The sequence below is a fragment of the Sabethes cyaneus genome, chromosome 1 (genome assembly GCF_943734655.1).
Source record: "Sabethes cyaneus chromosome 1, idSabCyanKW18_F2, whole genome shotgun sequence".
In the NCBI taxonomy this organism is placed as follows: Eukaryota; Metazoa; Arthropoda; class Insecta; order Diptera; family Culicidae; genus Sabethes; species Sabethes cyaneus.
This window is the reverse complement of record NC_071353.1, coordinates 158,296,666-158,309,716: the sequence shown is the minus strand read 5'-3', so window position 1 is coordinate 158,309,716 and position 13,051 is coordinate 158,296,666. Positions and strand designations below refer to the sequence as shown.

At 42.6% G+C, this 13,051-nt stretch overlaps 1 protein-coding gene across 1 annotated transcript; it reads left to right on the top strand.

The window, feature by feature from the left end:
• The first annotated feature begins 5,920 nt into the window (after nucleotides 1-5,920).
• Nucleotides 5,921-6,664, top strand: LOC128732352 (uncharacterized). Its single transcript, XM_053825599.1, has one exon. It carries the CDS (start codon nucleotides 5,921-5,923, stop codon nucleotides 6,662-6,664), a length of 744 nt encoding a protein of 247 aa, XP_053681574.1.
• The last annotated feature ends 6,387 nt before the right edge of the window (nucleotides 6,665-13,051 follow it).

Genomic DNA, 13,051 nt, shown 5'->3' with positions numbered 1-13,051 from the left:
ATCATCCGTAGCTTTGCGATGAACTGATGCGTGTTTTTTGTGTTAGCTGCTCGTGTTGGCTGCATAGTGTTTTGTTTTAGCGGAAAGCAAATTTATTTTGCGTTATAATATTGTGAAAATATTTTAAAGAGTGCTGTTTCGGAAAATGGCGCTCCAATTGCTATCTCATCAAGGTCAAGCATCAAGCTCAAGATGGTGGTTCTGGTGGTAGCTGAAGAAAAAGTGCTTTCAAGAAGTCTCTACCAATATTTCCATTCCTGCCGTATTATAGTTGCACTGTTTTTTATAACCTTGCGATGAATGTGGAGCAAATATCGCAAATGATACGAGGCGGTCCGACAGATTTGGGTATGTTTTATTTCTTATTATTATTTCTAATCTTGTTTTTGTGAATCTGGTGGAAAATTTTGTTTTGTATTTTAAAAATGCGATTTCTTACCAATTGGTAAAAACGATTTAAAATTAATTTTACCGTCCCTGCGTTTGAAATTGACCGAATATCAATGGGCAATGATTTTTTCACAACCATTTTGTGTTCCAAAAGCTGGGCAAGAGCTAAGTAAATGTCAGTAAGTTGAAATGAAATCAAAATAAATTCTTTGTTAAATTTAAATACATATTTTACAGGTCAATAGTTCTATTTCCTTTCATAATTATCACGTTGCTTAAGGTCGTTTTCACATATCTTTGGTAAAAATGAAGAACACCCTTAGAAGACTATAATTTATCACTCCGAAATGAGTATTCTTTCCAAAGTAATAATCATAAAAACTGAAATTACATTCAACTTCCGCTCGACTCGAAGGGACTCGAGAGTGCCCTCGAGATGTGCATGAAACAGATCACGCGATCCAATGTAGCTTTGATTAATCGCGTCAGTTTATCCAGAAAACCGTGCTCGTGCATTATCTGCCATAGCTGTTCTCGATTTACTGTGTCGTATGCTGCTTTGAAATCAATAAAGATGTAATGTGTGAGCACGTTTTACTTCCTACATTTTTGCAAGATCTGTCGGATGGTAAAGTCTGGTCCGGAGTTGCGCGAGCCCCCATGAAGCCCACCTGGTAATTCCCTACGAAACCCTGTGATATCGGTGATAACCGACGTAACAGGATCTGGAACAGTATCTTGTAAGCGGCGTTTACCGCGATAGTTGCAGCAGTCGAGCCGAATGCCTTTTTTGTAGATGGGGCCAACTACTCCTTCCATCCATTTCTCCGGTAGCTTGTTTTCCACCTAAATCTTGGAAATAACCCAGTGTAGCAATCCGATTTCCTTTGGACTTTTTGGAGATCAGGTGCTGGGACTAGCAGGTTAAATTCTGTCTTATTTCGGCATTAAGGTGTTCATCGAAGAACTGCTTCCACCTATCGACCACTTCGCGCTCGCTTGTGATCAGATTGCCTCCCTCGTCCCTGCACATATCAAGTTTCGGTGTTTAACCCTTACGTGTTTGGTTCACTTTCTCGTAAATCTTGCGTGTTTCATTAGCTCGGAATAGATGTTCTAATTCTTCACGATCTCTGTCCTTCTTTTGGTGCTTTTTACTCTTCAGAATTATGGTCCACTGGTTCCTTGCTCGACGGTATTAGGACAAGTTCTCCCTAGTGGCAGTGCTCAGATGATTTTTCCAAGTAATTTATTTTTCCACCCACATTTTTCCACGCTTATTTAAATTCCCTATCAAACCAGTCATTTTGTGTACTCTGGGGCACTTTACCTAGTGCCGCTTTACCTAGTTTCTAAATGAAGCACCTAACTATTCGGAAGAAGGTAGTACCCCCATCCAGTATTCGTGCGTAGTTCTCAGCAGATTACGGGCTATCTTGCTGCCGGATGTTCAGCCGAGGAGAACGACTTTAACGTGTCTGGTTGACTGTTTTGAGCGACTGCTACAGAGCAGGCGTTTAGTCCGACAAACCTGTGCGGTCGCACAGAGCCTCGCGCTTCAGCGGTTGGTGATGACAGGAGAAAATGTTAAAAATTGTAGTGGACAATCCTTGGCTGTATGTAACACAGTTGGCTGCTCAGAATTATTTGCATTTCCTTATAGCGTTTTTTGTTAGCTTTCCGATGGTGGTCTTAAAATTAAAATCGGCTGGGGAAATCATGGCGAAAACGGCGGTTTTTCGATAAAACCCAACATGGTGGCCAAATCCAAGATGGTCGTCGATTTTATTCACCTCGTTTATAAACCCTATCTCTCCTCTTTACAAAACCGTGTCGACCTTGCTACAAATAACTGGTTGCTTTATTCAGTTAATGCCATTGCACACATAATTTTATGAATGTTTCTCGTAGCATTTTTTCAGCTTTCTAATGGTGGTCTTTTTTTTTTTTTTTTGTATGCCAGAAGGGCATTGGGTTAAAAGGCCACTGCGACAGTCTTGGAATAATGGTGGTCTTAAAATAAAAATCGGCTGGAGGGCTCATGGTGAAAACGGCGATGTTTTGATTAAATCCAATATGGCGACCGAATCCAAAATGGCCGCTAAAGATTTTTTTACTCCATTTTAAAGCCCTGTTCTTTTTATTTACAGAACCGGGCCATTTGTTAGTTGTTTCATGGCAAATTCATAAAATATCACATGATATAGATCTCAAGGGATTCATAAAAATTAATCAATAAAAAACATGTTGAGCAAAGAGAGTGCCGCCAAAACACCTCACTCGCTCCAGTACCGCTCTATTTCGGACATGTCGCTTTGTACGGAAAGCCGCACTAACTACCACAGCTGTTCGCGCCCGACTGAATCGTATGCTGCCCCGGAATCCACAAAAATATGACACATCTAGATGACATGCAGAAGAGTAAAAATTTGATCCATAGTAGCACGGGCCTCCATAAAGCCCACCTGGTACTATCCTACGAACTCTCCTGCCACCGGGGATAGACAACGGAACAAAATCTGTTGGTGGCTTTGACCAGCGTTATGCTGCGGTAATTACAGCAATCTATCCGATCGCCCTTTCTGTAGATGGGACAAACCACACCCTCAATCCACTCGTCCGGCAGCTCTCTCCCAAAGCCCTGAAACCATCCAGTGATGTGTCGTTGCTGGCGGTTCTTGGCCATTCCTGCAGAGTTCCGCCGGGAGTTGCTCCTTTCCGGTTCTAGCTCTGCTCGATCTCTGTCCCACTTCTGCCACTTTCACCGCTATTATGGCTCGTAAAAAGCTGGAGTCTTTGTTAAAGCCGTCATCGCCCAATACTACTCTCTGTGCTCTCTGGTCAGTTTTGAATTGCTGAGAATCGCATATCGTACGCACTTACTATTCAATAAGCGTTAAACATGTAAGTGACGTTGTTCAAGGTTTTGCATAAGAGTTAATTCCAAGGGGTCGGACACACAGTACATTGTGCCGCGGCACAACAGAGATATCAAGCGGCACACCTCCGGTTCAATTTTACATATGAAATGGGAGCACTGCCAGGTGTCAAAATCGATAAGATTATAACGAATTTAACAAATCTTGCAGTTCGGCACTTGTACCGAAATCGGCACAGTTCGGCTCGTTTCAAGTCGCCTAACATAAAAACGGCTGTGCCGAGTGACCGACCCCTTGGTCAATTCCAATAAAGTAACTTTGACAATTAAGCTTAGTAGTTACCTGAAAGGAAAACTGCGCGAGAAAAAATCCTTAAAATATTGCTTTCTTGAACATTTCCTGGCCTAGTTTTAGTCTATATTTTTTCAACTGCATATCCCGCTTTATCAAAACAGTATCGGGATGAAATTATCGATTTAGCATAATATCGACGTCGTAAGTATCGATGAAATATATCGAAATATTGGCCTTCGAGTATCGATATCGCGGGTATCGATACGGTATCGCCCAATCCTAATTACAACTATCTAGCCTAACTTTCCAAAAGATGATCTTTAAGACTGTTACAGTGGCGTTTTAAACCAATTCCCTTCTGGCATACAAAAAAGGCCTCGCTGCTTAATCTGCACAGGGCCTCCCGCGCTGTAACGCCGGCTCTGGACTGCTACTAAGAGAGTTAATATCCGCACTCCGTAGGGAACGCATGTTCGTGATGTTAGAGACAGAAGTACCGGCTATCTGTGAGAACGCGGTCAATCTGATTCATTGTATGTTGGTCAGGTAATCGAAAGCTATTCGAGCAGCACCCGATCGTCACCTGCGAAATTTAGCGATCTTCAGTTCCAAGATCGACAACACCATCCCACGACATGGTTGGGTCTTGGTCAGGACAGAAGCCTACCTAGCCTGTTATGCCTGTTACGTGTGTTTCTAAACATTTATAAAAACCTATATTTTCGGAACCCAGTATATTGAGTGAATATTTTTGCATGAAATTCTGACCAATCCTGAAAAAATATTAGTTGGAAAATATTGTTACAAAAATTTCCACGGTAGTGGAGAAAAGTGGGAAATACTGTGTCCTAATTTTTGAAAAAGTTTTAGAATATTGGAAGCATTTTCATTGGCTCTAATCATTGGCGATAATGTAGTAGAGGTCGAGTGGGATGTATTTTGCTGGGGTTTTCCGGCTATACAGTCGGTTGTTTATCGAAAACTGCCTGACGTTTCGGCCCTCGATTGAAAATCGTCCAAACCGGGGTCAGGCAGTATAAAAATAGTCGTTATCGATGAATAACCGACTGTGCAGCCGAAAATCCCCAACAATGATGATAATAAATTGAGAAGTTGGCCGTTCAACCTTCGAATTAAGTACAATTTTTGCTTGCTTTTACGCCAACGTTTCGTTCCCGGATTTGGATCTTCTTTAGAAGCCCTAAAGAAGTTTCAAGTCTGGAATCGAAGCGTCGCACAGTGGGACGGCTTCAAAAGTAGGCGGACATCGGCTTATGCGGCGAAACTATCAAGTATCCCGCATTAGTGTCTTCGTAAAAGTTTCTTGGTTTTTAATGTATTTTTTTGTTAGATAAAATAAAATCACATTAAGGGGATGGGTCAATAAATAGAGAAATTAACTTTTTTATTTTAGGTCCAAAATAAACAGTGCCTAAAAAAAGTGGTAGAGGACATTATTTAAAGAGTATTTGGTGAAGGAAGAAAGTTTCTATCCCTTAAGGGAAAAAAAATATTGAGCTACACAAGTACAAACCCCCTTAATATCAGTTTTCTTAATTTTACTTACTTATTTCCATTTCTACGTAGTTTTGATGTACACTAAAGTTTAAGATATAGTAAAAATACACCTTTTTGCTGAAGCGAGCGTAGCTCTAACCTTAAAGAATTCTGAGCTGTTACAGCTTTTATATAACTTTCTAGTCAATTTGAAGGTGATTCATTTCAAAAAGGCGTAAGTATGCGCAGCCAACCTCTGCAACTTTAAGTGTTGTGATGTTGTGATATTTTGTTTATTTGCCAATATATATGCTTTTGTTGACAAAAATTTCACGGTGTGACCGGCAATATGCAATATGCATTCGATGTGCAATGTTCTATTGCAGAGAATTGATAAACTGACCGATGTTGTGAATAAATGCGAATCGAATGTAAATATTATCGCTTCCGGTCAATGTGCTTTGGTTGAAAAACATCTTATTCCGCAAATAAAATCTACGGTTAAAGAAATTATTACTAATGAATTGAGCGTCCTGGGCTCGTTTTCTGTTGGGCGAGATGCCTCTGGTGAAACAACGACTAATGTTGATAGCGGTAATACTGCAGCTACCAATAACACTGCACACGGTGCTGCTGCAAAATCCTTTGCGAGTGTAGCACGTGGTAAAAAAGCAACACTACCCAAACGTAAAGCCACTGATGCAATACCGAGTGTTTTAGTAGATTGCGATGATGACTGTGGTGCTCTGAGATCAGGCAAGCGGCGAAGGATGGTAAATCCTAGCGTTTCGACTGAACTTCTAACAGAGCTACCAAATACCCCCCCGCCTCGTTCTACGCCAAATCCGACAATATCGAGGATGGAACAAACTGTTGTCATTAGACCGAAGACTAGTCAACGAGCCGAAGTGACAAAGCTGGCTATCCGCTCGAAACTTGACCCTACAGCCTTTTCAGTCAAGGCTGTTCGATGCAAAGAAAATGGGGACGTTGATGTTCTATGCGAAACGAATGATCTTGCTCAGAAATTAGTCAATGCTGCTGCAGATATCATGTCTGAAAACTACGAAATTTCAATTAGGAAACCTCTGAAGCCGAGAATAAAAATTATTGGAATTTGCGGTGAATTGACAGCTGACGAAATCGTTCTCAAACTGAAACAGCAAAACAATCTTCCGCTTTCCTCGAATATCAGCGTTATTCGCATCCGCAAAAATGAGAATTGGACTTACAATCCACTGGTGACTGTCCTAGAGACTGATGCCCAGACTTTCGAAACACTAATAAACCTGCAAAGTGTCAACGTGGGATGGGATCGATGCAGAGTGGTCGAAGAAGTTAATGTTTTGCGCTGCTTCAAATGTTCGAAGTACGGACATAAGGCATCTTCCTGCAATAATCCTTTCTGCTGCCCGAAGTGTGCTGGAGATCATGAAGCAAAAGATTGTGCATCCTCGTTCGTGAATTGTGAATTAACGAACAAAAAACGTAACCTTCCGAAGGATAAGGAGGTCTGCATCGACCATTCAGTGTGGAGCGTCAACTGTCCTGTTTATCAGAACCGTCTGAAGAATGCCCGGCAAATGGTTAACTACTCGATTTAGCAATCAACCGAATCTTCCGTGGATGGTACTGGTTCTTCACTGGAACGCAACGATTTTGGTATTATGGAAGCCACTGGTCTACCCACCACAGTCGCGCTACTGCAGCCTTTGTTCATCAGTCGTCCCGGCCCTGTGTGTGGTGTTGGAGCAGTGGTCTTCCAACCTGAGATAAATGGCAAGTACAACAATTTAACGACCATATCAGCTTGTGACCCGTTCACCAGTTCCAGCTACCTGACGACCTATTACCAGCCTGACATGACGACCCATTATCAGCCTGACCTGACGACTCATAATCTTCCTGAACCTGAATTCCTGTTTCCGGGACGCAATAGTGTTGGTAGCATGGAAGCCCCAAGTCCCCCTGCCACAGTCGCGCTCTTCCCGTCATCGCTCAACAGTCGTCCTGGCCCTGTGTGTGGGTGTGGAGGAGGGGTCTTCCGTCGCTTTACCCAAGGCAAGTACGATCAAGTCTCGAGCCATTCTTCTCCTGAATTGTCTCATGGTTCTAGCGCTGTGGATGGCCTGAATGGCGAAGGCGATACGTTGGCCCCATCGGCAGTTGCTGACGTTGCGGTGGAGGAACACTGCTACCCTCCTGCTACTGTGGACACCCTTCCAAAATCTGACTGTATTCGCCTATACTATCAAAATGTTAGAGGTCTCCGCACCAAAGTCGACGACTTCTTCATCTCAGTCAGCAATGCTGAATTTGACGTGGTGATTCTCACCGAGACCTGGCTCAATGACCGGTTCCATTCACCGCAGTTGTTTGGAACGGAATATAATGTTTACCGCAATGACCGCGACCCCCTTGGCTCGGGCAAATTAAGAGGTGGAGGTGTGCTTATAGCAGTTTCAAAACGATACAGTTCTTCTGAGTCAGCAGTTGTCGATGATCGTGAGATTGAACAGCTTTGGGTTAATGTGAATGGAGGCAATCGAACTATCTGTCTAGGCGTTGTTTATATTCCCCCCGTTTTCTCTACTTCGCCGAAGTGCGTCGAGCGACATATAGATTCTGCATTCACATTATCCGAGAAACTAGGACCATTAGACTTTCACCTACTGTTCGGTGATTACAACCAACCCGGCCTTTGTTGGAATTGCCCAGCTTCTGGAAAAGTTCGAATCGATCAGACTAACTCAGTATTCACTGCTGCAAACAGTGCGCTCGTGGATGGTATGGCATTACTCGACATGCAGCAGATAAATCCATCCACGAATGACCATGACCGGGCCCTGGACTTGGTGTTTGCTAATGTCAATGCAGTCAATCAGTGCGATGTAATTCAACCACCTGAAGCCATTATCAAAATCGATCCGTTACATCCTCCAATTCTTGTCACTCTTAGCTGTCCACCTCTCATTCGATACGAAGAGGTACTTGACGAACGAGAGTTTGATTTCTATCGCACCGATTTTACTGGCCTGAACGAAGCATTGCATTCAACGGATTGGTCGTTCCTGGGTGGGGTTGATGTGAATATGGCTGTATCCCTTTTTAACCAACTGCTTCTATCATTCTTTCCTGACTTCGTCCCTCGACCCAGGCCTAAGCGGAAACCACCCTGGTCAAATTCATGGCTTCGTCGTTTAAAACGTAAGAGATCTGCAGCACTGAAGAAGTACTCCCGTTTACGGAACGAGATCACCAAACAAGAGTTTGTTAGAGCCAGTCGTCGTAACAGAACACATAACCGCCATCTTTACTCGAGATATGTTTTGCAAAAGCAGCAACATCTTAAATTAAATCCCAAACGTTTCTGGTCATTCGTTAACGAGAAGCGCAAGGAAACTGGACTTCCTGCCAAAATGTCACTAGGGAATCTATCTGCCAGCAATACTGAAGACATCTGTAATCTTTTTACTCAGCAATTCTCTAGCGTATTCGTCAGCAGCAGTACTTCAGCCCTTGACGTCCAGGAAGCTCTAAAGTTCGTTCCTGCAAACGTGTGCGATATAAACATAACTAGTTTCACGCAAAATGAAGTTGAAGCTGCCTTGAAGCAGTTGAAATCATCGGTGTCTCCCGGGCCGGATGGAATACCGTCGATTATACTGAAAAATTGTGCATCTACTCTTTCGAAACCTCTACAGTTTATTATTAACCAATCGCTTCTTCAGGAAACATTTCCAGTATGCTGGAAAAAATCCTATATGTTTCCCGTGTTCAAAAAGGGAAACAAAAACGATATTGCCAATTACCGCGGAATTACGTCGCTTTGCGCTGGCTCGAAATTATTTGAAATCCTCATTGGTGGCCCGCTGCACAGAAGTTTTGCACAATACATCTCAACTGATCAGCATGGCTTTTCTCCTGGTCGCTCGATCAGCACAAATCTGGTGGAATTCAGCTCATTTTGTCTACAACATATGGAAGGTGGAGCACAAGTCGACACGGTGTATACTGACATCAAAGCTGCGTTCGATTGAGTTGACCACACCATACTGCTTGCTAAGATAAAGCATCTCGGTGCCTCTGCTGCTTTTGTCCGGTGGTTGAAATCTTTTCTTGAAAACCGCTGTCTTTCTGTGAAATTGGGAAGTACTGAGTCTTGCGGCTTCCGGAGTACCTCAGGTGTCCCTCAGGGCAGCAACGTCGGACCCTTGCTATTTTCGCTGTATTACAACGATGTCTGCATGATACTCCCTCCAGGATGCAGAATCGTGTATGCTGATGACCTCAAAATCAACCTTGCAGTTCGGTCAATCGCTGATTGCAGCGAATTACAGAAGCTAACCGATTTGTTTTATGGTTGGTGTGTATGTAACCGGCTCAGTATCAGTGTCTCCAAGTGCTCTGTAATCAGCTACAGCCGACAGAAGGCTCCAATCCAATACAGTTATTCCATAAACGGCCAGAATATTGAACGCGTAACTGTCGTCAAGGATCTTGGTGTTCTGTTGGATACCGAGCTTACATTTCAGGACCACTACAGTAGCATCATTTCCAAAGCAAACAAGAACCTGGGGTTCATAATGAAAATTGCAAGAGAGTTTCGTGATCCATACTGCCTAAGAGCCTTGTATTATGCACTTGTACGCTGATCATTGGAGACGGCAGCTGTTGTTTGGAGCCTTTACACCGGCCTTTGGACTGCACGGATCGAATCTGTACAAAAAAAGGTTTATCAGATACGCGCTTCGGGATCTGCCCTGGACAGATCCAGTCGAACTTCCTCCATATGAACACAGGTGTAAGCTGCTGGACATGGACACATTGGAAAAGAGAAGGGATGATATGCGTGCTGTATTTGTTGGAAATATTTTATGTGGAAGAATTGATGCCCCTTGGATTCTGGCAAGGGTCAATATGAACGCACCCTCGAGAGTTCTTCGTTCTACTGACTTCCTCAGAATTCCATTTCATCGGACATTATATGGACAAAATGAACCTGTTACCGCTATGTGTGCAGTTTTTAACTCTGTGTTCTACTTGTTTGATTTTAATATTAGCAGTGAAACGTTCAAGTGTCGTTTACGTAATCGTAGTTCATTTTAATTTGTTAGTTAGTAGTTTTTTTATCTCATGTAGACCTTGTTGTCAGATGATCCGAAGAATAAATAAATCTATACCTATAAAGAAGGATTTCTGTCTGTCTGTCTGTCTGTCTGTCTGTCCGTATGTTCCTTATAGAATCGAAAACTACTGAACCAATTGGCATGAAAATATGCATGTAGAGGTTTATTGGGGCCAGGAAAGGTTTTAGTGATGGTTAGAAACCCCTCCCCCCACTAAGAGGGGGGGCTCCCATACAAATGAAACACAACTTCTGCATAACTCGACAACTAATCAAGCAAATAGAACAAAATTTGGCATGTGGGTGTTTCCGGTGACAAGAATGTATTCTATGGTAAATTGAGACCCCTCCCCTCTTTATAAGGGGAATTATAACTCCTCTCCTCTTTAAAAGGGGGGGCTTCCATACAAATTTCCTCATAACTCGAAAACTAATCAAGCAAATGGAACCAAATTTGGCATGTGAAGGTTTTCGAGGGCAAGAATATTTTCTATAGTAAATTGGGACCCCTCCCTACTTTAAGAGGGGGGGCTCCTGTACCAAAGAAACACAATTTTCCTCATAACTCGAGAACTAATCAAGCAAATGGAACCAAATTTGACACGTGGGTATTTTTGGAGACAAAAATTTTTTCTATGATGAACTGGGACCCCTCCTCACTTTTGGAGGAGGGGCTCCTATACAAATGAAATTCAAATTTCCTCATAACTCGAGAACTAATCAAGCAAATAGAACCAAATTTGGCATGTGGAGGTTTCTGGAGGCAAAAATATTTTCTATGGTGAATTAGGACCCCTCCCAACTTTAAGAGGGGGTGCTTCTACACAATTAAAATACAAATTTCCTCATAATTCGAGAACTAATCAAGCAAATGGAATCATATTTGGCATGTGGGTGTTTCTGGAAGCAACCATTTTTTATATGATGAATTAGGACCCCTTACCTTTTTAAGAGGGGGGGCTCTCATACAAACGAAATACAAATTTCCTCATAACTCTAGAACTAATCAAGCAAATGGAACCAAATTTGACATGTAAGTGGTTTTGGACGCAAGATTTTTTTCTATGGTGAATTGAGACCCCTCTCTTCTTTAGAAAGCGAGTTATGGCCCATTTCCCCTTTAAGAGGGTGGGCTTCCATACAAATGAAATGCAAATTTCCTCTTATCTCGAGAACTAATCAATCAAATGGAACCAAATTTGGCATGTGGGAGTTTTAGGTGGCAGAAATTTTTTCTATGGTGAATTACGACCCCTTCCCCTTTTAAGAGGGGAGCTCCCATACAAATGAAATTCAAATTTCCTTATAACTTGAGAACTAATCAAGAAAATGGAACCAAATTTGGCATGTGGGAGATTTTGGAGTCTTGAATTTATTTTACGATAGTTAGAGACCTCTCACCCCTGTGGTAGGGGGATATGGACTCTCATACAAATAAAACAGAAATTTTTGCGAAACTCAAAAACTAATCAAACTCGAGAAATTCGAGACTCTTCCATAAAACATTAGTCAATACAAGACCACAAAAACTATCTATAGTAACACTAGATCATTCAGGACGAGACGATCGCGAGTGTTGCCGGTGACCCGCCGTCGAAAGCGCCGCCCACTGGGGGGCTTGCAAAACTCGAGATTGTGACAAAGATCATCCGAGATTCATGATTTATGTACAACACAGGTTAATTTGTGGCAATACGAAGTTTGTCGGGTCAGCTAGTAAATAAATAAATAACGATTTCAGGTAACGTTTCAACTTTGAGTATTGAGGGTCAATAGTCTGCAAACTACCAAATATGCTATGCTACAAGTTTAAAATCAGTTCAGTTTTAATACTTTTCTTGTCAGTTTCAGGTTAGTTTTGTTTTAATGTTAGTTTAGTTATTGTTTTTAAGTGACCCATTCAATAACTGCAGCGTTCTGCGCTGCTAATCATGTCAGAGTGTTTTATCTGGTAAATTTAGATTTAAAATAGAAGTTACCCACAATTCTGTTCATTTTTATTTTTCCTAGATGTTTACTATAAAGTTTCATCAAATGCAGACATTTATCTGGATGCAAATGATTTGATTATATTTTTCTTGTCCCCTGGGAGATTTGCCAGGTTTCTTCGTCGTACCAAGCCAAATCCGATCCCTGGAGCGGTCCGTCGGTCTACCTTTGCAAAAATTTCCCTATCCACATCGCACGAAGAGCAAAAAAAAATAACATCGAATGAGATGGTGGCATAACAACCGGCAATTTCAAACTACTTTCAAGCTTCAGTTGCCACCATTTACGACCGTAAAGATGTATATCCGTCTCGGATTAACTTGATCCACCGATCCGGCCGTGACTGGGACAGCGGAAGGTGGATGAAACCGTCCGCTTTAGGGGTCTTAATCCCTCAATTTCGCTTTATGACTGACGATGGCGGTCGGGTAGGCTTATCTGGCGCTAGCTATCATCATCTACATATCGCGAGTTGCATTTCTCTGTCTCTCTCTCTCTCTCTCGTTCTCGGTCTGTTTTCGAGCGTTTGTGTGTGGGACCCTCGTAAGATGATAAATTGAAACGGACTGGGCCAATTATGTGAGACACCCGGTCGGAACCGACCGGACCCGAAAACCAATTTGCCTCCATTCTGCAATTCATCATTTATTTTAATGAATGAAAATATCGCCGCTGCAGTTCGCGCTCATTCTCGTACCCACGCCACACTTGCTGGCGATGCGATGGCTTGCAAGCCAGGACGGGCAGGAAGCTGGAAGTTGTGATCCATTTCCGGCTGGTTTGGCCGGGGACGTGCGGTGCTGATGACGACGGCGACGACGATGAAGTAGATGATGAACCGAGCGCCAATTGCAGTGCATTTTTTCTGCTTCCA

What these genes read in the sequence shown, in the direction of transcription:
- LOC128732352 (XM_053825599.1), top strand. Translation starts at nt 5,921, where the DNA reads ATGGAACAAACTGTTGTCATTAGACCGAAGACTAGTCAACGAGCCGAA.